The 27,459-nt window shown below is 46.3% G+C and overlaps 1 protein-coding gene across 3 annotated transcripts in view; it reads right to left on the minus strand.

Annotated features, from left to right (window-relative positions):
• Syt17 (synaptotagmin 17) overlaps positions 1 to 27,459 on the minus strand; it is a 72,536-nt gene that overhangs the window by 24,740 nt on the left and 20,337 nt on the right. For all 3 annotated transcript variants that reach the window (XM_076550845.1, XM_006985686.4, XM_016004115.3), the window contains 2 exons: positions 7,053 to 7,173; positions 5,122 to 5,277 (listed from right to left, as the gene is read on the minus strand). In XM_076550845.1, the coding sequence (XP_076406960.1) occupies positions 5,122 to 5,277; positions 7,053 to 7,173 (277 nt within the window). The remainder of the gene's footprint in view (positions 1 to 5,121; positions 5,278 to 7,052; positions 7,174 to 27,459) is intronic.

Below are 27,459 nucleotides of genomic sequence, written 5' to 3' on the forward strand. Positions count from 1 at the left end.
CCAACAAAAACCAAGCAAACACCAAAGCAGCACAATACACATAAAAGATACATTTTTTGTTGTTGTTTTGTTTTTTGTTTTTGTTTTTGTTTTTTTGAGACAGGGTTTCTCTGTGTAGCTTTGTGCCTTTCCTGCGTGCGCTACCATCGCCTGGCTAAAAGATACATTTTTTAAACACTGTTTAACACACAATCCTTGACATGTACTGCCCTGATATGATAGAAGCCATAATTGCTGTTGGAGCCCATGGGTTTTGTTGTTGTTGGTTTGAAGCAGGGTTTCTTGGTGTAGTCCTGGCTGTACCAGAACTTACTTTATAGACCAGGCTGGCCTCCAACTCACAGAGATCTGCCTGCCTCTGCCTCCTGAGTTCTGGTATCGAAGGTGTACACCAACACGCACTGCCCGAGTCCATGTTTGAACAGGTGTTTGTCAGGGTCAGGGTCTCACTACATAGTCCCAGCTGGCCTTGAACCCATGATGCTCCTGTCTCCATCTCCTGACTCCTGGGAGTCACACAGGAGTGTGACACCATGCCAAGACTAGATAATAATAATAATAATAATAATAATAATAATCCCAAAGTGAAACTCTCTACCATTAAAAACTCCTATGTACCCTGCTTTCAAGCCCAGAGACCCCTATTCTCATAGATTTTTGACTGATCTGTATGATGCTCATCCTTTTCTGGCTAGCTTATTCTACAGCACATGACTTCAAGCTTCATGTTGTAGCAGGCATCCAAAGAGCTTCCTTTTGGGGTTTAATGGGCATTTCATGGTCTGGATAGGCCAGGTTCTCTTTGTCTTTCTGTTGTAGAATATTAGTTGAAAATGTTCATTTATGCTGTGGAACATTTGTTTAATGATGCAAAAATGTGTTGAGTTCCTTTATGTTGCATTTATTTAACTCTGTGAAGCTGTGTTTGCCTGTCTAAAACAACTGGTTGGTCTAGTAAACAGCTGAACTGTTTACTAGCTAGGCAGGAGAGGAATAGGCGGAGCTGCCAGGCAGGGAGAATAAATGGAAGGAGAAAAAGAGAAGAGAAGAGTGAGAAGAGAAGGAGGAGAGGAGGATGCTAGGGACCACCCACCCAGCCAAACAACTAGACACAGAATAAGAAGGAAAGAAAAGATACACAGAAATAGGGAATGGTAAAAGCCTAGAGGCAAAAAGTAAATGGGATAATTTAAGAAAAGTTGGCTGGAAACAAGCCAAGCTAAGGCCAGCTGGGCATTCATAAGTAAGAATAAGCCTCCATGTGATTATTTGGGAGCTGAGTGGCGGGCCCCCAAAAAAGTTAAGAGTAGAGACTGCATCCTTCACTGTCCATCACTGAGCACCTGGGTGGTTCCCCTTCTAGCTGTGTGGATGCTGCTGCTGAGGACACAGGGACACAGACACCTGGGTCTCTGTTTCGGTTCCTGTAGATTCCCTGCCCCCTTTTTACACAGAGAAGTAGAATTGGTGGATGGCAATAGAGGTCTACTTCTAAATTCTTGAATATTTAGTTGAGTCCCTTCCTCCCTTTCCCTCTTCTTCCTGCTTCCCTTCCTCTCGCCTCCTCTTCTCTTAACAGTTCCTTCCTCCCTTTTCCCTCAATTCCCTCCTCTTCCTTCTCCTCCACACTGCCCCTCCTCCCTCCTCCCTCCTCCCTCCTCCCTCCTCCCTCCCAATCACTTCTGTGGCCAATTCACATTCCCCTCCACGCAGGACCTTGGTGGATTTTCCAGAAAGGCCCTAAACCGTATGTTTCAAGGGTGGGAAAGCAATTTTCCCTTTTCCTTTTTTCTTTTTAAACCCAGCTGTTTTTTTTTTTAATCACCTGACTGCCTGCAGGCGGAAGAATCCTCCCTCCCCATGAGAAGAAACTTCTCAGAATGCCCAGCCCCCAGGCTAATTACAGGGTTCCCCAAGGAGTCTCAGCAAATGCTTAAATTGCAGATCAACCTGACTTTCCCTGAGAAGTGTTTGGAAACATGGGGCTGGGCTGGAACTCGGATCCTTAGCCTGGAGGGAATAGCACTCTCCCCCCCCCCTGCCCCCCCCCCAAACAGCAAATCAAGGAAGTCAGAGACCTGTGGAGCTGCATGAGAGGGTTGTGGCTTTGTCTAGATCCAAACCCACTCATCCACATTTCTGCTACTATACTAGCCAGAGCCCTGTGGGTAAAATGCCAACCAACTGTAGTTCCCACTCTTAGCTGTGACTCTGTACCCTAGCCAAGTATTAGAAATATCTAGAGGTACTTTATAATATCTTTATGTATATAGTAGACCCTCTTCATCTGTAGGAAGACAATCTGAGAGGCCCAGTGGATGCCTCAAACATCTCACAGTACCAACTCTGTATTATACCTGTGATGGAGTTTAACTTATAAATACAGCAGAGTAAGAGATGAACAGCGGCCAATAATAAACTAAAATACTTACTACATCTATATACTGCCCTCCAGGTTCCGTGGATATGATTTGTGGGATTTTCCATTCAGTGGTTTGGTTTTTTTTTTTTTTTTTTTTGGTTTTTCGAGTCAGGGTTTCTCCGTGTAGTTTTGGTGCCTGTCCTGGATCTTGCTCTGACCTCGAACTCACAGAGATCCACCTGCTTCTGCTGGGATTAAAGGCGTGCGCCACCGCCGACTGGTCATTCAGTGTTTTTGCACTTCATTTGACTGGCTGACTGAAACCCTGGCAGCAAAACTATGGTGAGGACCTGCTGTGGACACCCAGTCCCAGCACTCTGGTCCAGTCTCTGGGGATGAGGCATGGCCACTGGCTGCATTCTCAAGCTCCCTGATGATGCTGTAAGTAACCTTGACATCCTGGCATGGGGAGCCATGTCAACTTCCTCCAGAGTGAACATTTGCCACGGTGCTGGCCTTAAGGGGCACGAGCCTTGGTGCTTGTATGGTTAAGTACATCTTATGTGTGTGTCAAGAGCACAGGTCTTGGACAGGCAAGTGAGCTCAGAGGGTCAAGTGCCAAGCCTGACAACTTCAGTTTGATCCTCAGGACATACACAGTGGAAGGAGAGAACGGACTCAGTCAAGACACCATGATATCAAGTGCACACACACATATACACACACAAATAAGTAAATGCAATTTAGAGAGACAGAGAGAGACCTTTTCTGATAGAGCTTTGACAATGCTTCCCAACTGAAAACAGTCACCTCAGAGGTGGGTCTCTCTCTCTCTCTCTCTCTCTCTCTCTCTCTCTCTCTCTCTCTCTCTCTCTCTCTCTCTCTCTCTGTGTGTGTGTGTGTGTGTGTGTGTGTGTGTGTACACTTGCACTTTGAAATTTCTTTCTTACAGAATAACTATGTGAGATTTAAGGGTTTTGAAACCCTCTGCAAATAAGTACAAACTTCTCCACACTTGCATTTCTTTTGTGAAGAACCAGACACCTTCACTGATAATTTCAGAACAGTAAGTAGTACTGTGGTGGCTATAAAGAGGCCAAGTAACCCCGAGGACCCAGATGGGATCAACTGGGTTTCTGCTCTGTCCTTAGCACTTGGAAGCAGTGTCTGGGCAGGGAGAAGATGTTTAATACATACTTGTTGAATTCATGAATATCTACAAAAATGTCCTTTTCAATTTATTCTTTGAAAATCTCATCTCATCTCTCTCTCTCTCTCTCTCTCTCTCTCTCTCTCTCTCTCTCTCTCTCTCTCTGTGTGTGTGTGTGTGTACTGGTGCATGTGTATGTGAAACCCAGAGGAGGGTGATTATCATCTGCCTCCTTATTCCCCTGAGAATCTGATGGCCACTGTCAAGGAGCCCCCAGTACTGAGGTAACAGGCTCATGCAGCCATGCGTGGTTTTTATACGAGTGCTGGGATTTGAACATCGTGCTAGTACAGCGGGGACTCTTACCACTGAGTCATCTCTTCAGCATCTCATAAAGATTTTGGCCAGGGCAAGTGTTCATGAAAGACCTGGAGACAAGGACTTTAGACTATATCCAAACAGAGTTTCCAGTTGTCCCAGAACAGGACTCCTGGGGGGAGATGTCAGGCCAGCCAGAACCACAGAGCACATCAGAACTCTGCCAGAGTTGGTTTTTGTTTTGTTTTTAAGACAAGGTCTCATTTAGCCCAGGCTGTCTACGAACTTGCTATGTAGCTGAGGCTGACCTTGAACTTCTGATCCTCTGAGTGCTGGGATTACAGGTGGGCACCACCACACCAGATTTGTATGGTGCTAGGCATTGAACCTGAGCCTCATATGTGCTAGGCAAGCACTCTAGCATGAGCTCTGACCCCATCTCCAGGCCCAGGCTCTTGAGTGACAGGAACTATGACACAATGTGTGATGACTTATTTATGCTACTAAAATTCAGGGTGATTTGTTATGCAGTAACAGAAAACTACTAACCCCTAAAATCAAACACAATTGTGTCCCAGAAAAGTAGATTAAATTTTACCAGAGTGGCACATGACACCTGTTCTTAAATATTATATTCTCCATGCCTTTTACAACTGTCCTTTCTGAGTTAGGTGACCTCACTTTATTTTTTTTTTAATTTTTTTGAGACAGGGTTTCTCTGTGTAGCTCTGGTTGTCCTGGAACTCACTCTGAAGACCAGGCTGGCCTCAAACTCAGAGATCCACCTGACTCTGCTTCCAGAGTGTTGGGATTAAAAGTGTGGTCCACTACCACCCAGCCTTCTATACTTATATTAAACCCAGCAACTTGAATAATCACCACCACTACCATCCCTAACACCAGGACCACCACCATTACCATCAAAACTGACATAATATATATAAGATACTATTCAAGGGTCATAAATCATTTACTCAACACAGTAAACCTATATAACACAAGAGCTAATATTATCCGTAATTTATAGCTGAAGAAACTGAGGCCCAGGGTAGTTAAGTGGCAGTTTCAAGGAATCTAGCTTGAGTTAGATTCCTGGCAATTACATAACAATTGTGTTTATAGTCCATGGTGTTGTCCAAGTTTCTGGATAGGAAGTTAGTTCAAATCTAGGTAATTGAACATCAGACACCAAATTCTTAGGCGTTAACTCGCTCTACATGCCTTCAGTTTTTATGCAACAAGTTGAACATGCCTTACCAGAGCTTCCTCAGGGTCTAGGATGTTACCTTACCTGTGAATACTAGGCTGGAATTTTCCAGTTCTTCCTGGGGAACTTTGAAGCTGAAGGATTCATTGTAAAAAGGGTCAATTGTGCCTCTCAAGAATGATGTCTTCTTGGTTTTCACAAGCTTGAGTCCATGTACCAGCTGGATTTTTACAAATGGGTCTGAGGATTGGATACAACATTGTAGAATACTGGGGATGAGGAAACATAATCTACCATCTCTTATCCCTTCAACTTTCCAGCCTTCCTCTCACTCTCCCACTCTCCCACCCACCCACCCACCCATCCATCCATCCATCCATTCACTTTTTGCCCATCTCAACCAATTCATCCATTCATCTACACAAGCACTCATCTACTCTTTTGTCCATCTATTTCCCATCTATCCATCAAGTCATTAATACACTCACCATTCACCATTCTTCTATCTACCCATCCATCTGTCCATGCATCCATCCTTCCACCCAAATTATCTATGTAACAGGGTAACCATCTACCCCCCTCCCCATCTCTATATAGTCTGCAGTGCTGGGGATGGAGCCCAGGGCCTCCTGCACACTAGGCAAGGATTCTACTACTGAGCTGTTTTTATTTTTTCTATCTATCTACCCACTGATTCACCTACTCATCTAACCGCTCATCCATTTACTAATCCAGGCATCAATCCACCCCTGCTTTCACTTAATCATTCTCCCATGTATCCGACTGTTCTGTTACCACATCTAGCTTCTTATCTGCTGATTTCCTTTCCTCTTCCTCCACACATCTAGCACTTATTGAACTCCTCCCCATGTTTTAGGCATCATGTTCATTTTATAAATGGGAAAAACCGAAGATTTAAAGATAAGGGATGATTTGCTCAAGGTCTAGCTGGTGGAGGCAGAACCAGGTTGGAGGCAATCCAAAAGCAGAAAGCCATTACAGGCCAATGGGCTCACAGCTCATACACAGGAGAAGAGCAAAGGCAGAATTAGACTTGTCATGCTTTGGTCATTTTATAGTTAGAAAGGGATTTGTGCAGGTGATTGAATTTAAATATTTAAGCAACCCATACTATCATTATACAATTTTTGAGATGAAGGAGTTGAGATATCCAGAGGTTAAGTAACTTCTCAGGGTCACATCTTTGCAAACAGCACAGACGTTTTGCGGCAGGCAATTTGGCTTCCCTCTGCTTCAGCATCCTGCCTCTCCATTATGGTGAGCTGGAACGCGCTAGCCACTGCCGTGTTCCTTCCTCCAGCCATCTTGAAGCCTCTGCTTTACAGTGTGGCTTTTGAGAACTCAGGGTGCAGTCTAGATTCGGCTGTCACCTCATTGCAAACGACTTCCTTTGGCCATTGGATCTGGGGCGGGGGAGCAGCATTTCTACCACTGAGCTGAAGGGAGGGAGCCCAGCGATCACGGCTTCATTTACAATAGCATCCTAGGCTGTCACAAAAGAAGCTACACACAGATGGAATGGAATCTGGGATTTTTGTTAAATGTGTTTGAACCGGTTTCTGCTTGAAAATAAATAGCGCTTTCAGAGCTGAGATTTATAAAGAATTATGGTACACAGGACATGAGCTGAAAAAAAAAAATCCCTCAGGCTGGGCCCACCTTGTGAGCTATCGCCACCTAGAGTATAACATCTGCATTACAGGCATAGGATGTGGGAAAAGCAAGTTACTTCTCAGTGACGAATAAGTTCAAAGAGAAGATGGATTTCAGAAGTTATGGTACCTGGTCACAGGTGTGATAAGGTTCCCATGATGACCTGTTTCATCCTAAGACATAGCTAATCATTTATTTTTTTCTTTTTGAACTAGTATTCTAGTTATAGATGCTGCCCACCCTTATGTTACCTTAAATAGCATCCAGGACACAAAAAACTGGGTCCCTCAAACAACAGAGAACCCCTTAAAGATGTAGAGGATACTAGGATTGTGCCATACCTGAACCCTGGCTCACATCAGTTTGCAGGAGCTGCTTGGCTCGAATGATGTCCACATTCAGTCTCCCAGCACTTGGGAGATAGTTTAGAGACAGAAGCAGCTCGCCCAGCTCCACTTCATTCTGCAGGAAAGAAAATCGCCAGAAGGTTGCTTCATTAGTTTCTTCCCTTTGGTGTCCCCTATACAGGAGGCTGACTCCCAAAACTCATAACCGAGTGGTTGACGGTGGGTCAATCAACAGTGGGTGCTTCTTTCTTGTGCTTTTTCTTGTGCATGGGTATGTATGCATGTGTGCACATATATGGGTTTGCATAGAAGTCAGAGGACAGATAAACCTGGGCATCATCCTTTCAATGCCATCCACCTCCTTTGAGACAGGATCTCTTATTGGTCTGGAGCTCATCAACTACGCTAGATTGGCTGTCTGAGCCTCCGGGATCCTCCTGTCTCTGCCTCCCCAATGTTGAGATTACAAGCATGTGCTGGCATGCCCAGCATTTTTATGGGGATTCTGAGGATTGAACTTGGATCATCAGGAATACAAGTGTTTTACCGACTAAGCCATGTTGATTTCTTTTAGTTTTTGCATCCAATTATTTTCTTGTTTATCTCAGAAAGTGTTTTCTGCTCTTAGGAAGTTTAACAACAGCAACAGAAGTGATGGCCAAGTGCTGTGCTAAGTGCTTTGGATGTAACACCCAACTGAGTCTTCATGACGAGTCCAAGAGGCAACACTACGTACTTCATTTAGTAGATGGTGAAAATGAGACTCAGTCCAAAGTCACACAACTGGAAAGAAGTAGTTTAGATAGAGAAATGATCGCAGACTCTTGAACCAGCAGAGTGCTACCTGGAAAAGGTACCACTCTTAACCCATAACTAACTACAGAGCCCATCCCTTACCATGCTCAGCACACTCCTCCTACCAAAGAGTACCCCTTCCCTCTATGTTGGGCTATCACACTTAGGATAAATCCATGCTGCTTAGAAAATGAGAGCCTCAATTTCATGTATCTGTTTAAGAAATTGTTAAAAAAAAAAAAGTCAGCTGCTTCAGAGTAGTGAATCATTCTCCATTACCCACTCCCCAACTGTATTAATTATAAACTTTTGACAAATGGTGTTTTATCTATACTCACCTCTGTTTATAAAAAAATTAGCTAAAGGTTTTAAACTAAGTCCCAAGTAGGATGTAATTTTATCTGTTTATCCCCACACAGGCATCTCTAGGTGATCAGGATATTAAAATAAGCATTCTTAGTACGGTTAACATCCAGGTATATGAGAAGTCAAAAAAATGACCAAGGAACCTCAATATATGCCATCTCTCAGATTCAAGGATTACCTCATGGTCAATCTAAATTTCTACATCTTCATTCAACCCCATATATGATTCTGAAGTAGCCCCTAGACATACACCATTTTATTAATAATATTTCAGAATGTATCTCTAAAGATGTTTCATCTATTCCCCATCCATCCATCTACCTACTTATGTATGCATGCATGCATCTATCTTCCCACTCATCCATCTACTTATTCATGCATTCATCCTCCACCCATCCATCTACTTACTTATGCATACATGCATGCATCCATCCTCCACTCATCCATCTACCTACTTATACATACATGCATGTATCCATCCTCCCACTCATCCATCCACTTACTAATGCATACATGCATGCATGCATCCATTCACCACCCATCCATCTACTTACTTATGCATACATGCATGCATCCATTCACATTCTCTACCCCTTTCAGCAAACTGATGGCAAGTGGCAATTCTAAAACAATGTTTATCACAAAAAGATTCCTATATGGTCTGGGCATGGTGGCACATGCCTTTAATCACAGCACTTGAGAGGCACTTGGAAGGCAAATCTTGATGAATTTGAGGCCAAGCTGGTCTACAAGGAAGTTCTAGGCCAGCCAGGGCTACAGAGTGAAACCCTGTCTCAAACACAAAACAAGACCAGATTCCTATTTGGATCAAGTTAACCTATAAACAAGAAACAACCTCACACTTAGCTACAGATTTCAAACTTGCAACCCATGGGCGTATTTTATTTGTCTCACGTCACATTCAGACAGACAGTTACTAATTATTATGTACTTTTTTTTTTTTTTTCGAGACAGGGTTTCTCTGTGTAGCTTTGCGCCTTTCCTGGAACTCACTTGGTAGCCCAGGCTGGCCTTGAACTCACAGAGATCCGCCTGGCTCTGCCTCCCGAGTGCTGGGATTAAAGGCGTGCGCCACCACCGCCCTATTATGTACTTTTAAAGACCAAGTATTTCATATTAAAAAATAGAATTTCTTGCTTTGCTTGATGAACAGGAAGGTCTGCTAGTGCTGGGCCCACGTTCCCATTTGGTGACCGACAGAGTCTTTGCTGGATAGACTATAGTGGTGGGCCCCTCTGTGTACCTATTTGTGGAAAACCAGTTCTACAAAAGGGCCTGCTCACTTCACTCACCAAGAGCCCCCCTGCCCTGTTACTTTTTTCATCATATTTTATTTGTTTGCCTAGTAGTTTTGGGGGTACCCTTACCACTGAGCCTTCTTGCCAGTACCAAACCCCTGCCGTCAATATCTGAGTTCTCAAATCTCAAGTCTTCCTCTTCCACCGTTCCCAGTCGCCTGGCCAGTCTTCAGCAAGGCTGATTAGACAGAATCCTTCTTCCCTTGGAGGCAACCCTCATTAATATTCCACCACTGTCCTGGGTGAGGACTGAGCCCAAGCTCTGCCCCTCTACAGAATCTCACTGCTGTGCTCCTGATGCCATCAGGGCGGTCCTGACTAAAGCCTGACTGCCTGTGCTTTAAAGTGTCATCTGGAAAGCATCGGCTGCACCAGCATGTGGACATGCTTTGGGCCCCCAGCACCCACATGAAATCTGGGTGGGGTGGCACATGGTTACTCCAGTGATGGGGGTTGGGAAAGCACAGAGACAGGAGACTCCCTGGAGCTCACTGGCAGACAGGTCACCCTAGCTGAACTGGTGAGTTCTATGTTCAGTGAGAGCTTCTGTCTAAAAAATAAGGTTGAGAGTGAATGAGAAAAATATTTGGCATATACCCACACAAAACATATACACATCCACACAAACACATATACATAAATACACAGAAAACATGTACACACACACCTACACAAATATGTACGCATACAAACATCTATATCCACAAACATGTCCATACTCTTCACACATGTACACACCCACACACACATGCACACACCCACAAATATATATACACAAACATGTACGTACCCACATACACACAAATATGTGTATATACAAACATGCATACCACAAACATGTACACATCCACATACCTACACAAATGTACACACCCACAAACATGCATACCACACATACACACAAATATGTACACATACACACGTGTACCCATAAACATGTACACATACGTACACACCTAAAACCATGTACACAAGGCACACACACAAATACATGAAGACACATGCACACAAACATGCACACAGCCATATACACACAAATATGTATACATACAAACATGGATACCCACAAACATGTGCATGCCCACACAAGTATGTACACACACACAAGCATGTACACACCTACAAACAAGTGCATACCCACACAAACATGCACACCCACAAATATGTGCATGTGTACACACACACACACACACACACACACACACACACACACACACAGAGTATCTCTGAGGGGCTGAAAACGTAGTTCAGTGGTAGAGCATTTGCCTAGCAAGTGTAAGGGTTCCACCTCAGGACAGAAAAAAAAGTGTCATTGGGTATTTTTTCCTTAACACCATCCACTACCTGCTTGGTGAGACCTGCTCTTGTCATTATGTCCCCTGGTTACCTTTGTCTTTTCAGGTTTCTTCTGCCCTGGCTTGGAGGGTCAGATTTTCAAGGCAGGAAAGCTGAACTAGGTACCCTGGGACATAAGAAAAGCCCAGGGCCCTTGACATGGTTGCATGTGGCCTCCTGCTGGTCCTCAGGGACCTGGAGGGTGCAGCATCCTTAGCATCTGACCCCGCAGGTGCATCTGTTTTCCAGTGAGTAAGACTGGCTGAGACCCCACAGGAGCTCAGGCCAGGGGAAGCCATCCTGGTCTCCAGGAACTTTCCTCTTGCCAGGTTTATAATCCAAAACAACACCTCCCTCACTCCTTCTAAGATCTACAAGCTTCTCAACTCCTGATGCCTTCCTTCTGGGTGGAACTGGGGTTGGGAGGGATTAATAGCTCAGTCACTCAAGCTGCCTAAACATGAAAGAATAAACTTGGTGTGTTTAAAGAATAAAATGAAGGGTAAGATGGCTGGGGGCGGGACATAGCTGGATTCTAGAGACATCCATGGGCCATGGCAAGCTGCTCAGTGGCTGTCCTCATGGGAGTCTGCCCAGCCTTGGACATTCTCAAAGGAAGTGGGAGGGGACAGGACACCATTGCCTGAACCTCGGTACCCAGGGACCTCTTGAGCCCTTCCTGACACCCTCAAGAGCAGAAAGGCCTGCTGTTTCCTTCATCTAGGCTGCCAAATGGACCCTCTGAGGCAGCTTCCTGGACTCATCCCCTTTCTAGTCGTTTCTTGCCTTAAGTGGGCTTCTTGCTTGTGCGGGCTTGAGGCTTACTGTTCCCTCTTCTTCCCAGGCCCACCCCACACCAGATCCACAGCGTCCACTCCCAGCCTCCCGGGGAAATATGCGCATTGATCCAGCTGCTCTCCTGCTTGCTCATCAGGGAGTGATCAATGTGCAGCCGGGGGATGGTTAGTGGGAACTAAAGAGAAGGCTAACTGAACAGAGCGCTTGATGATTCATTTGACAAGCTTCTTTCAATAGTTCCTGGATCCTCAGCCCAGGGGGTGTCACGGTCATGACCACTACAGGCAGCTGTCAGTAAGACATCAACATAGGCTCAGTCCCTTGTGTGGCTGCTATTCCGTCCTTCCAGCCACACCAGAGGCTCCCACTTTACAAATGAAAGAATCCATCCAAACCATGTGGTGCAGATCACGAATGACATGGGGAGGGTGCAGGCTCAGCTCCTGTCTTTAATCTTGCACGACCTTCTTGACAGTGAAGGGGCAATCACAGACATGCAGCAAGCCAAGCACAGTCTACTGGGTGATAAGAGGTTTAAAAAAAAAAAAAAAGTCAAAGCACCAGGATCTGCTTGCCTATCTACATGGCTACCATCAGGATGAACCCATGACTATACCACCAAGGCAGCTCCGAACCCACAAGGCAGAAGGAGAGAACCGGCTCCTATCTCCATACAGGTTGTTCAGCACTCCCACATGCACACAAACACATGTGCACACATACACAAAAGCAGAAAGCAGAAAACGATGTCCTGAAATCGGAACCCTGGCCATAGCTGGTGGAAATGTAAAACTCTCAACAGTCTGAGCCTCAAGAGTCTCAACGCTGGAGTCAGGTGATGCACGGCCGGCTGAGTGCTTGCTAAGGAAGCATGCGGATCCCCAGCGCCCAGGTAAAAGGCAGCCGATGGCACTGGTCGTAATCCTAACGCTGGGGCGGCAGACCCAGGTGGGCCCCTGGAGCCTGTTGGTTAGCTGGCCCAGCCAATGGGTGAGCCCCAGGTTCAGGGAGAAACTTGGTCTCAAAACATCAGGTGGCAAGTGCCTGAGGGACACTCCCTGCATTGATGTCTGGACTTCATATGCATGTGCATGCACACCACACACATGTATACACGCAATACCCACATGTACACATATACACGTACATACAAAATTTTGACACACAGCCACCATGGGATCCGGCAATTCTGCTACTAGAGAAAACAGATCTCCACACAAAAACTTACCCACGAGCCAGGCTTTAGGTGGGGGAAACCTCAGCATTTGGAAGGCAGAGGCAGGAGGCTCATGAGTTCAAGACCAACCTGGGCTGCACGGTGAGAGGGACCCTGTCTCAAAACAACAACAATGACAACCCGAACCCACAGAGAAGAGAACCCAGCAAATGTGCCAGATGTTCATGCAGTGCTATTCCCAGCAGCCCACAGGCGGAGGCCGCACAGCGTCCGTCGTTAATGGAGACGCACTGTGGTGTATGTAGACAATCAAATGTTCTTCAGTCATAAGAAGGAACAAGGGTAAAGGCACTTGCCACGAAAGCCTGAGGACCTGAATTCCATCCCTGAAACCCACGGTGGGAGGAAAGAAACCAACTTCTGAAAGCGGTCCTCTGACCTCCAAACATGGGTTGTGGTACGTGTGCACATGCACGAACACACATGCACACATATGTGCACACACACTCTAAATTAGAAACGTGTAAGTGAAGGAATGATGCACTGACACACACGACACAGATGGACGTGGAAAACACGCTTGACACAGACATGTGCTGTGTGATCCCATTAACACACAAACGTACAAACTGTGGTGGGTAACTTCGAGGGTCCGCTTGACTGACAGACTGGTTTTGTTGCCTAAGAGATACTCCTGGGTGTGTCTGTGGGGATGTCTACCTGAGGAGGGAAGACCCACCCTGAATCCCACGGGCTGGGGTCCCAGGCTGAATTAACAGAAAAAGGACCAGAACTCGTTGCTCTCCTCCCTGAGCGCAGACGCAATGTAACCAGCTGCCCCTCTCTCCCGCCACCACGCCGTCCCCTCCATGACGATGAGCCAAGCATCCCTTCCTTCCCCAAGCCACTCTTTGCCATAGCAACAAGAGAAGTGACAGCAGCAGGGAGCCCAGTGGTGTTTTCCGGGATCTGAGAAGCGCGGCAATGCAGGGTAACCACGTCACGGATGCACAGCCTTGTCTGAGTGACGGAATGTTCTGGAATTAGGTGGAAAGGATGATTGCACACCACTGAGGCTCCCAATGCCAATGGACGGTAGACATTAAAAAGACCACATTAATGTTATGTGAACTTAGTCTCCGTTTAAGAGGGCACCATCAGGCCCGGGGCACACTAGAGAGCCTGAAGTTTGATCTAGCCTCAGCAGGATGCGGCCACCACGGCTTCCTGGAGAAGGATGAACTGGGGTCTTAAGATGTGAGTTGAATTTTGTTTAGCTTATCTTGTTGTAGAGAAATGTTGCAGGAAGTTGGACCCTGACGGATGGGATAGAACCTGGGAGTCCTTCCTTCCAGTCCCATTGCCCTTTCCTGCTCAGATCCTGAATTCCTAAACTTCATAACACAAAGTTCCAAATAACTTGCTATTCATGACAAAGCAGCTGAGATAGTTAATAGATTAGATTTTAAAAAATAAATGAAGACTCTCCTTTATAACCTTAACTCTCCTAAATAACCTCACCCAGGCAATTTCAAGTTGTTATGGTTGGGTTGGTCAGCGGGAAAGATAAGGATGTCTTCCCATGAAGGCAGAACAGGTATCTGCTGGGGACCCCTGCAGAAGTAGGTGGGACCCCCATCTCTATTTCAAATAAGAGAGATGTATATTTTAGGGGCAAGAGTATGAAAAACAATTCTAGAGGAATTATTGAGAAGTTAGAAAGTTGGGGTCCGGGGGAGATGGGTAAGAGTGTTTGCTGCCCAAGCATGAAGACCTGAGTCCAGATACCCAGCATTCATGTAAAAAAAAGATGGGCGTGGCCACATGCCCGCCTTGTAACCCCAGTGCTGGGGGGGGGGGGGAGACGATGGCTTGGGCTTGTTGGCCACCAGCCCAGCTCCAGGTTCAGTGAGAGACCCTGTCTCAAGAGAATGGGGACAAGAATAATGGAGCAGGACAAGACACTGGATGTCCTCCTCAGGCCTGTGTACAACATGTCCAAACAGACATGCATATACATACCTCCCACATACACTCACATACACACACACACACACACACACACACACACACACACACACGAACAAAGAAGAAAAATATAAGACCATGGCTAGTGCAGGAGTCCTGCAGTTTCCAGGGAATCTCAAATGTCACCTTCTCATCTAAGCTTCCCATCAAACCAGCCTGGTCCCTCCATCATGCAGCCTTGTTTTATATCCTTTGTGGCACTCTGTCCTTACCAGATGTTTTCATGTTCCCCATAAAGGCCAGTACAATGCCCATCTGTCTACTCCTATATAGAACGAGAGTGTCCAATCTTTTGAAATTTTGGCATGACATTATCACTCACAAATGAGTCAGGCCACATTCATAGCTATCCTGGGACACACGTGGCATGCTGATATGGATAGACTTTAACTTACAATGATTTAACTTGGGATTTCTTTTTTCCACATTGTCTTTGAATTTTGTATGCTGATGCCTGAGCTGGGGCTATGTGTGCTTCTCTCCTGCAGTGTTATGAGCAGTGAGTATGACTTCCACCAGCCATGAAAGGACAAGGGGAGATATCAGTCCACAGGTGTTCTGTGCTACTAAACTGTGATGTTTGGAAGGCTACACAGCATTTCCGTCATTCTAACTAGATGCCCGAGATAATCAACTTATTAAGAGGAAAGGTTTATGGCAGTTTCCATCCACCATAGGCTGACCCCTTTGCTCTGGGCCTGCGGTGAGGCAATATGTCATGTGGGAGTTCACAGCAGAACAAAACCACTTATATCATGGTTGGTGAAATATTGGTGAGTTGTCATGTGTTGTTCAAGCTCACTGAGAAGCCAGCTCTGGAAGCAGGCACTTTCCCCCTATTTCAGATTCAGTCATGTTGGTCTCAAAGTATCCTCCAAAGATCCCCATCTTGGGGCAGGCTACCCTTAGTTCTATAAGAGGGAGAAAAGAGAGCAGCAAACAGTTGGGGGGTTAAAACACTGCCTTTGAGAACAGTGAGATGGCAAACCATCTCCAACAGAGGTCACTATTGTTCATCCCACAGTATGGAAATGCCTGCAGTGGGAAGGGAAGCCAGAAGCGGGGCCACAGAGGGGCAGTGTTGGGGGCCCAGGCGACCACTTCCTCCCCAGTGTATTTCTGCTGGACACTTGTGAGCTCTGGTGGTGCTACCCTTGTTTGTCCTGTCAGGCCTCCCTGTCAGATGCTGTAAGCACCCGACTTGAAGGCTTGCCATTGACCTACAGCCTTTGCTTACCTGCACTTGCTGTTTCTATGCCTTCTATGTGGTTAATAAACACTCATTTGAAACCCAAAGCATGACTACCATAGATCTGCCACAGGTCCTTCTCTGGACCACACAGAACAGCTGGAATGCAAAAGAGAGGAGGAGAAGAGGTCCAGGGTCTCTTTGGTGGCACATCCCCTTGACCTAAAGACCTCCCCCTATGTCCCATCTTAAAGACCCCATCACCACCCAATAGCACCCCACTGAGGACCACTCTTCCACCACAATGGGAGACAATGACGCTGCAGGCTGCAGCAGGGAGGTGAAAGATGCTTTCAGCTTCGATGCTTTTAATTCACAGTGGATCTGTGGGAATGTGACTGCACTGTAAGTCAAGCCGCACTCATGGCACCTGATACCACTTCAGTCTGGGTGATCCTGAGAACAAGCTTTGCAGGCCCCAGATGGACATGGAACCGCTGTCACATCACCATCCCAGAGAGGACATGAGCAAGACACACCTGTCCTTCCCCACCTTAGGAGGCTGGAGGGAGACGGGAGGAGGAAACTGAGCTAGAGAATCATTTCTCCCTTTTCCCTCTTTGAGGCGATGTCACAAATAAACAAGCCTCATTTCCTTTTTTATAGAAGCCTGATGAGCTTAATTGAGTAGTGCCACGTGGGGTGGGCTAGGGAGACCCAAAATAGACCATCTGTAAATTACACAAGTGAATCCAGAGCCCCCTCTGCCAGCTCTCTGGCAGCCTACATGTGCAAATGCTGTAGCTCTCCACCCAGGGAAAAAAAACAACCCGCAAATCCTCTCCTGCAGCCTTTGAATACAGTCAAGCTCTAATCAATAAAAAGGAAATCAAAGAAAACCATCTGGGACAAAGGACATTTTCTGGGGAAACAAGAGCTGGGCTCTCTCCTCTCAGCTTTCTTTGAAGTGCTTCTAAATGCTCCTTCTGCTCACGCTTACCTTGCAGAGGGCTTTGCGAGTGTGCACACAACTTTTAATGAGGCACAAAGACAGCTGCTTGGCGGGCCTCCTCTGCTTTCACTTGGACCGCCTTGGAGAAGTCTTTGTTTCCTAATCTACTGTATAAGCAACCTTTCTAAAGAAAATGATTAGAAAAAAAAAAAAAGCAAAATCCATCCAACATAAAAACACACTTCTGTATTTACAAGCTACATTAAAAAAAAAAAAAAACCCAGCATTTTACACACTTCATCAACATGTCCTTTTCTCCTCCCACCTCCATCAAGACACCGGCATGTATTTACACAGCTGCCTGGAGGACACAAGCAGATTCCGAAATTTCCTTGTAGGGAACTTTAAACACATGTATTTTCCTGTAATGACCTAGCAATGCATCAGCTTTAATCTAACAATGTAGTCTGTTACTCTACACTGGATTATAACCATTTTGCTATTGACAGATACCTAGTTGTGTGTGGTATGTTTATGTGTGCATTCCCATGTGTATGCAGTGTGTGTGCTTGCGTGCTCGCATGTATGTGTGTGTGTGTGTGTGTGTGTGTGTGTGTGTGTGTGTGTGTGTGTGTGTGTAGGTCAGAGGCTGACATAGGGAGTCTTCCTCAATCCCTCTCTATTATTCAATGAGACAGGATCTCTCAATCAAACCCACAGCTCACAGGGACAGCTAATCTGCTAGCTGGCTTGCCCTGGGGATCCACTGTCTGTGCAGTGTGATTACAGGTGTACTGCCATGCCCACTGGGCATTTACATGAGTCCTGGGGATCTAGTCATGCTTGTGCAGCTGAGAAATCTTCCCAGGCACCCAGCCCCACCCAGTTACTTGTAATGACCTAAATGGAATACTTAGGATTTTTTTTTTTTTTTTAAAGATTACATCCTTCTCAATAAAACCCTGAGGTAGGATAGTCGGCTCAAGAAACAGGAAGATATTCTTTGACAGTCAACATGAACTGGAGGATTGATTGCCAAAGGGGGCAAGCTCACTTTACGGCCACCAGCGTACAAGATGTGAGTCTATGTCTCCAGGAGAGACTGCAGAAGGGTGTTAATGCTTTAACAGATGGATGCAAATCACGGTGACTTCCGACACAGGACTGCTGCTGCGTTTCTCCAGTTGACTGTTGTCAGGACTTGGATCCGGAACATCCCCTCCAGGCTTGTGTGTCTGAGTACTGGTCTCAGCTGTCAGTGCTGTTTGGAAAGACTATGGAACCTTTGAGACGTGGTGACTAGCTGGTAGAAGCAATTCCCTGGGGCAGGCCTTGAAGGTTTTATCTGCTTCTGGTGCAGGGTAAGGAGTGATGTGACTGGCCCCAAGCATTTGCCACCAGGGACCAAGCTGCTCCGGCCACCACACTGTCCCTGCCATGATAGTCTACACATCTGAACTGTGAGCCAAAAGAAAAAACCCTTCTCCCTAAGTTTTGTCTTTGGTCATAGTGACAAGAAAATTAGTGGACAGAACTATCTAGTCAGGTGTCAATGTGTATTGGTACCCCTTTATCACTTAAGTATGGGGGATATGGTCCAACTTTCAATGTGTGCCTGAAAGCACGGGTAATAGTGAAGCCAATACCCACCACAATTTCTCTATGTGTTTTTATGGGCAGTAAAGCCAAACATACAAATTAGGCACAATAAGAAACCAACACTAATAATAATAGAAGAATTAGAATAATACACTATAATGAGTTGTTTAAAACTTATTTTTTTTTTTGTTTTTTTTTTTTTTTTGTTTTTCGAGACAGGGTTTCTCTGTGTAGCTTTGCGCCTTTCCTGGAACTCACTTGGTAGCCCAGGCTGGCCTCGAACTCACAGAGATCCGCCTGCCTCTGCCTCCCAAGTGCTGGGATTAAAGGCGTGCGCCACCACCGCCCGGCTAAAACTTATTATTTCTGGAACTTTCCATTTATATTTTTGGACCACATTTAATCCTGGTAAAAGAGACCATCGAAAGCAAACCCATGCACAGGAGAGGAATACTGCCTTTCCTCTGTTCAGAACCACTGGCTTCTGACTTTCCGTCTAAGTCCAACATCTCCTCCGTGCCCACAATGTGGGTGACGATACGATGGGCTGGATCTATCTGCCACTGTCAAGCTTTCCATCATTCTTGTCCAATGACGTCTTAGTTACTTTATACATTGGTGTGATAAAGTACCTGGCCAAAGCCACGTCAGGGGGAAAGGGTTTATTCCAGCTCACAGTTCCAAGGGGACACGGTCTATCAGCAGGGAAGACACGGCAGCAGGGGCATGAAGCTGATGGTCATATTGCAAACACCTGAGAAGTGGAATAACGGGGGGGGGGGGGGAAGGGTCTCCAACTGAGGAAGTGGGAGGGAGTTCAGTGCAGAAGGAGAAGGGTGGGTGAATCACACTGGGGTTGTTTGATAAAGACTCACGGAATCACATTATTTTATATTTACCTAAAATTAAACAGAGTGTGTGTTAGTGTGTATGTGTGTACAAATACATATGTTAATGGGGATATATATATAATATCTCATATATCACATGTAAATAAATTTAAAATATATATGTTAAATGTGTGTGTGTGTGTGTGTGTGTGTGTGTGTGTGTGTGTGTGTGTATGTGTAGGTTAAGACATTTGAGCTGACAATGCTCCCCACAAGAACCATAGTCTAACAAAATCCCTAGGATCAGACCCAAGCAAGGTACACTGTGGTGGTATTCTAATTGTACTGAAATGTGATTTTGATTGTATGTTAATAAATAAAGTTGCCCAGGGGTCAGAGCTATTAGAGCCATAAACAGAGTGTGGCGGTGGTGGCACACGCCTTTAATTCCATAGATCTCTGTGTGTTCAGGGATACAGCCAACATTGGAGACATATGCCTTTAAGACCTAGGGGGCTGTACATTCAGACAGTGACGAGGCAGTCACATGTTTGGGTTTACAACCAATGAGAAGGCAGAATGACTAGAAAAACGACTTACACACAGGAAATAGCTCTCTTTCGGGAAGCTGGGACACCTCAGGCGGAAGGGTGAAATTTTAGCTCTGAGCTCTGACCTCTCGGCTTTCTCTTTTACATTGTTTCTGTGTTTCTTATTTAATAAGACTGTTGGTTACATCTACAGTACACCCTTTCAAAAGGGTGTTCGGGGTAATCCAAGTGACTCCCCAAACAATACAGGTTTTTGATGTAGCCCCTGGTTGCCTCTCAGGGTTGAAGGTAAGCCCCTCCTGCTGAGGACACCACACACTTAGGATATAGGACTCGGATGACTGGAGCTTGATCTGACCTGTTTCCTCCAACCTAGCTTCTAGGGTTCCAGAAAATACTACCCAAGTGGCCAAGGGAGGGAGGCAATTAAACAGTCCTACCAGCTGCAACATCTGTGAACCACAGATAGTACCAGTGTGGCAAGATATGACTAAAGGTGCAAGTAAGTGGCACTCACGTGTCGGTGGCCACCAACAGCTGTCTGAGTGGACTTACGGCCCTCTCCACAGGAGGGAAATCATCCCAGGCACTGGAAACCTAGCTGGCCTCCTGGGGCTAGAGAGGAAATGGACCTTAGAAAAGAGTTTGCTACTGAGATTTTGCTAGACCACCATAATTCCTTACCACATTCTAAGTCTTTGACACACCTACAGGAAGTGTAGGTATAGTCTGCCTATAGTGTAGACGCTAGGCAGAAAGTGTAGGCATAGGTCTGTGGGCATTCAGCAGACCCGCTCCTCACCAGAGAAGTCTCACTGTACAGCGGATGGAGGCCATCATAGAAAATCACAACTGGACACAATGCGGAGATGAACCTATCATGGGATCCCAGCCCCAGCGGTTACATCAACACCACAGCTCCTGCATCTATGGCTCAGGAAACAATGGGGAAGATGAGGTGAGAAGACTGTAAGAGACATAGTTATCAGGAAGTCTGCTGTGAGCAGTCTCTCCTAGAATGGCTGCAGAAACAAGGCCTGAACGATGACATTGTCAATGGACATGCTAATGTGGGAGGGGGAAAATCTCTAGACAAAGAACTATTGATGCTGAGAGAAGGTGAATTAGCCTCTCTCAGCGATGAGGCCCCTTAATGGTTGTCCACTGCAGAGTGGTCAGCCTGGAAATCATATATACACCACCAACAAAAACGGACTCAGTATGTTGTGTGTACACACAACGTGAATGGTACATGCATGCACATATATCTATTTACATGCATGTAACAAATGTAAGCAAAGAAAAAGAGACTATCGACTTGAGAGTAGGCGCATGGGAGGGATTTGAGGAAGGACATCTGGGAGGCAGGACTGGCTGGAGGAAAGAGGGAAGTGATGGCCCACTTCCGGTGGTGTATTTCTTCCAGCAAGGTGTCTCCTACTACAGGTTCCACAACTTTCCAGCACCACGAACTGAGGACCAAGTCTTCAGATGCATGAGCATACTGGGGACATTTCATACTTAAACCACAGCAGATGAGCAGCTGATCAAGGAGTTGAATTTGTGTTTTCCTGACTGCTGAAGAGAGCAAGTATTTTTTCAGGGTTATCAGCTTTTCATACGCTGCTGTCCGTGACAATCCTGTCCATTTCTTTTTGCTCATTTTTCTATTGAGCATTATTCTTTTCTTACTAACATACAAAAAGACCTTCAATATTGCAGATACTAATCATTTGACAGTTACATGTTCCTGGGGTTATGTCCCTCCCCAAATATATTTGCCATATTCAATTTCAACCCTAAAGCTGGTTAGAAATACCTTATTTTTAAACGATCATAACAGGTAGTTGGCCAAGATGAAGCTACCCTGGAGAGGGAGGACCCTGATCTAATATGACTGATGTCTCTATAAAGGGGAAACTGATTTGAATACAGAGACAACATACACAGATGATTGTAGACGCCTGGAAGACAAAGGACACAAAGGATGGACAGCAAACCCTGGTAGGTTAAGAGAAGCTTGGAGCAGACCCTTTCTTAGGGCTTTCCTGGTCACGTGGCTCAACAACAACTTCCGGAATCGTGGGAACAGCTAGCCTGTCTCATTTGAGCCACCAGGGTGTGGTTCTTAGTTATGTCAGAACTGGCAAACCAACACATTTGCACAAACACGTTCCCCGGCTGCCTTCAGTGTCCGTTATCAGAGCTTCAGGTCGACAAAAGCCCACTAATTTGACATGTAAACATACTCATCTTCTCTCTTTATGATTTGTAAGTTATTTTTGACCATTTAAAAAGATGGTTAGCTATGACTAAGCTGTAAGGATATGCTTTATTTCCTTCTAAGACAGACTTCCAAATGTAAGTTCTTGACTATGTGGGCTTCTTTTGGTGTATGATACAAGCAAGGTTTTTTTCTTTTTTTTTCCCTTCCTCTTCTTTCTTTTTTCCTTCCTTCCTTCCTTCCTTCCTTCCTTCCTTCCTTCCTTCCTTCCTTCCTTCCTTCCTTCCTTCCTTCCTTCCTCTCTCTCTCTCTCTCTCTCTCTCTCTCTCTCTCTCTCTCTCTCTCTCTCTCTCTCTCTCTCCTTTTAGATAAGGTTTCATGTAGCCCAGGATGGCCTTAAACTCAACGTGTAGCTAAGGATGACCTGGAACTTATCTTTCTTTTTGCCTCTTCCTCATGAGTACTAGAAATACAGATATGCTCCATCATGCCCAGTTTATGTGGTGCTGGGGACAGAACCCAAGGCTTCACCCATGCTAGGCACACACTCTACCAACTGAGCCACGCCCCCAGCCTTCTATGTTTTATCTCTGTTCCTCAGGGCTTGGAGCTCATTCAGAGCAGTGCCTCCAACTTCCCTGCGCTTCTGGCATACAGCAGACCCACAGTAAATGTTGCCCAGTGAAATGTTTACTTATAGCTTTGTGTGTGACATCCAGTCTTCCAAAGAAGCTTGGAGAGCAGGTCAGTATTCTGGTGTCTGAGGGTTTCTGTCTTAGACTGAATGACTGTCCAGACACAGCCAACCCACTTCAGACCCACTCCATCACAAAAGAGTAAGATTCATTCTGTATCAACAATGCAACCAGTGAGTGTCTTATGGCAAGCACTCAGCCCCAACCTGAAACCAGGTTAGGCATGCTGCCTGTTCTCCACCTACCCAGTGAAGAACTGATAGGCACAGTTCCATTAGATTGCGCATTGTTGTACCAAACACTGGGTATACCCAACTGAAACAAAGGAGGATTTATTTCAGCTCACGTTTTCAGAGGTTTCTGCTCACATCGTGGCAGAAAGGAAGCTGAATGGAACAGTACAGGGAAGGGGAAGACAGGGGCCTTGAGGACATGTCCCAGTAATGTATCTCTTCCAACCAGGCTCCACATTCCACAGATTCACCACTTCACAACAGTCTACTGAAATTGAGACTCCATGAATGGATTGAACCTTAGGTCAGAACTTTCAGGGTCTAATCGTTTCTGGGCAGACACACCCAGGGGTAGGTGTGCCTTACTAATCTCTAGGCTTCTTCAGTTCAATCAAACTGACAATCAAGACAAGCAACCTTATGATTAGAGATGCCCTCCCCCCCAAGCAGAAGCAGCACAAGCCAGGATGGCCTTGGGGACCTTCTAGGGAATTGACTGGAAGACACAAAGGGAGAAGCTGGATCGGGAGCATTGGCCTTAGCCTTTTATACCATTTCCTTCTTCCATTTCCACAGAAAGCCTTATTCTGTTCTGCGTTGTACAGCTATTCAGAGAAATGACCATCTGTCAGGCCTACAGAAATGTATAATAGGTGCTGGTAGTGGTTTGAATAAGAATGGCCCCCATATGCTCATATGTTTGAATGTTTGGCCCCCAGTTGGTGAAATTGTTTAGGCAGGATTAGGAGATGTGGCTTTCTTTGGAGGAGGTGTGTGGGCTTTGAGGTTTCAATAGTCTACACCTTTCCAGGTAGCTCTCTCTGCCTAGTGGTTGTGGATCACATGCAAACTCCCAGCTACTGCTCTGGCGCCATGCCTGCCTGCTTGCTGCCATTCGGCCACACCATGATGATCATGGACTCACCCTCTGAAACTGTAGTAAGCCCTCAACTAAATGCTTTCTTTTATGAACTGCCTTGGTCACTCTTCATCCCAGTAGAGAGTATCTAAGACAGTGAAGGTCTTTTTAGTATATAAAGAATTCACATAACCAATGCGTTAATTATGCAATGACTTAACTAGCATGGCGGCTCGTGTTATAGAGAGTAAAAAATGCTATGGGAACTCACCTTCCCAAGCCTCCCCTGCACAAATGATGCTGATCTGAGAAAGAGGAGAGACGGGAGCTCAAGAGTTGCCATACTTTGCATAAGAAAAGTCTCTGAAGGTCCATGTGTCAAAGGCTTGGTCCGCAACTTGGTGTTTTTTCGGAGGTGGAGCCTTCAGCTTTCAGAGATATGGCCTATTTGGAGGCCTTTGGATGCCTCAGGGTTTGTCCTTGAAGGAGAATGTGGGGCATTGGTCTCTCTCCTTTTGTTCCCCAGCCATTTAGTGATCAGTTTTCCCCTCCACGTGCCCCCAGCATGAGGTGCCATCTCAGGCCCAACGTAGTATTGTTTCAAGCCACTGGATCAGACAAGACCACTTAGGGAGCTGAACTTTAGTTCACTACAAGTCACAGAGGTACTCCCCTATCAACTTCAACATCCTGCACCCTACATCAAATTCATCATCATCATCATCATCATCATCATCATCATCATCATAGCCATCGTCTCCTCACCCATGTCCTCTGGTTCCCTGCCTAGCACCCAGCTCAGCAAACTTCTCTCTCAGGCAAACATTCTAGAGACCCCTCCTTTTAGGTCATTCCCAACTCCCAAACTGACAGCGAGTAGGAGCCCTCACACCAACCTCAGTACATCTAAGTCACCAGACCCCTTGCTCCACTCACTGAGGGGCACTGCTCAGGCCTGAATAGGAACTGACCCTGAGGGTCACATGTTGCACACTTGGTCCCCAGCTAGTGGTGTTGTTTTGGGAGGTTGTAGACATTTAGGAGGGGGAGTCTTAGTGGAGAAGGTGGGTCTCTCTGTGTGTCCTTGGAGAGTATGTGTTGTAACAGGCTTTCCTCCCTGTCTCTCTCTAGTCTGCCCACCAAGAAGTGAAGACCAGCCTCCAACACATACTCCTACCACCACGTTTCTCTGCCACAGTGAACATACACAGACTGGAGCCCCTGCCACACACTCCTGCCACCATGATGCTCTCCTGCAATGAACTGGACCAAACAAACGTGGCCCAGGGCCTCTAAACTGTGAGCTAAAATAAATCCCTCCTCCTTTAAGTTGCTTCTGTCAGAAAACATCATCAACAGCAATCCACAATGACAACAAAAAGCCAAAAGACTTTGTGTCAAAACAATGAGAAAGGTGACTAATACAGTTACCTTGCCCCTGTTATCATAGATCTCAAAATCAATGGATATCAGCTGTATGACCATGTCCCAAGCAATGTTTCACGCAGTCTGGAGGCAGTGTTTTTTGTTTTGTCTTGTTTGTTCGGTTTTGATAACCAAGGAAGGGCCAGAGACTGGCTTCCCACAGAGAGAGGCCAAGGACATTGTTCAATAGCCTCAATGGACAGGATGGTCTAGCCTGGGAAACCAAGGGTACCCCAGTGCAAGGTTTGCTCTCCATCTATCTCATGTTCTGCCCTAGGAGCAACTGAAAATGTAAACCTAGCCCAGGATCTCCCAGCATGTCATCTTTTAACAGCTTCCATCTCCCTCAGGATAAAGTTGAGATCATAGCTTAGTCTCTGAGGCCCTTCTGTCTCCGATTTCTGCTGCCTTTAATCTCCTGCTCCATCAGAAGGGCAAATCACGTGCCAGGCAAATGGAATATTTCAGATAACCCACATCAAGGTGGTATTCACATGCTCTCTGCCCACCAGGGAGAAGGCTGGTGGCCACTTTAGAGAACGCATGGAACCAGGCTCTGGTGCCGCCCTGGGCATGGGGTTGTGAACAGGCCTCTCAGAAGGCCACGCTAGGGAAGTCCCTGTGTGGGGAACAGTTTAGGACTCTGAGTTCTGTCGCTTTCAGTTTAGACCTGGAGCCCCGACTCCCACCTCCACCCCCAAGACCTACATGGCACTGACACATGAGAAACCTGCCCCATTCAGTATACAAATGAGCCACAGTCACAGCAGACGGTGTACACTGGACATGGCGCAGGTGTGATCTCATCCAGCTCTCAATGGGCCCTAGGATGAGGATGGTGATGAGGAAGGTCATGGTCATGATGGTGACAGTGATAGCAGCACTGTAGGGCTCAGGTGCAAGTCTAATATCACCCACCAACCCGGAAGCAGAGCCCGGTTGTGAATGAGAAATTCACATTTGGTGTCTGTACCCAGGTCCCGGCACAGAGCTTCTAGGATATCTGGAATACTTTCAGCGGGGAGAGCATCTTTTGTATGCCAGTGAGTTCGCCTGATCACTGGGGACCTCCTTCAGGGTGGGACTGGTTACCAGAAAGACCATGAGTAGAGAGTCGGAGGCATTATCCTGCTCTCTGACCTCCAGGGAGGGGCGCCTGAAGTGGAGGCTTAGTTCAGCCACCAGGTGACGATGGTTCAACTCATCACATTTGTGCCATGGGACCGCCACCGTGGGACCGCCACCGCCACCCAAACTCCCAAGTATCAGGGTTTGGAAAACACTGGTGATTCCAGCAGGGGGTTGGAAGAGCGGTGTGTCTGAAGAGGGGTGGAGACTTCACACGTGCCTCCCTCGTGTGCCTTTCACCGTACATCCCTGCTGCTGGCGGTTCCTAGGTCAGAGTCTTCATGATGAGCTAACTCCCACTGTCAGGATGCTCTCTGTCCGAGGGCAAGAGGCCAAACCACCATGGACTGAACCCTGTAAAAATGTGAGCTAAAATAAAAAGCAAAGGGCTTTGCTGGGCTCTGTGAGCCCTTCTACAAATGACGAAACTGGAGCATAGGGTCCAGGGGACTTTTGATTTAATAGTCTGGTCAGCCAAAGTGGTAAACTGGGACATAGGACCGGCACGCGCTATCTGAGGGAGGGTAGAGTCCAAACTGAAGCAAAATAGAAGACAGTTGGTGCCCAGAGAAACGGAGGCATGGTTGTTCTGGGGGCAAGCATACACATTTGGTGTCAGCGTTGTGAGTCAGACAGCTCACAGGGAATGCTCCTGGGAGACTGAAATCGAGGTTCTGGGAAGTCGGATCTTCACACTGTGCAAGCCTCCTGAGACAGACAGGAAACTGAGGCTGGGTGACGAAGTATGACCTTCCTGAGCACATACCTCTAGTAGGTGGCAGAGCTCGAACTTGAACCCAGGCCTGTGTGAGTGCAGGGCCCATACTCTTACCCACCACTGGACCATATGATCTGGGGGAGTAAAGATGGTTGGCACAGTAGCAAGACCTGCTTGGAA

This window comes from Peromyscus maniculatus, chromosome 1 (assembly GCF_049852395.1).
Source record: "Peromyscus maniculatus bairdii isolate BWxNUB_F1_BW_parent chromosome 1, HU_Pman_BW_mat_3.1, whole genome shotgun sequence".
NCBI lineage: Eukaryota > Metazoa > Chordata > Mammalia > Rodentia > Cricetidae > Peromyscus > Peromyscus maniculatus.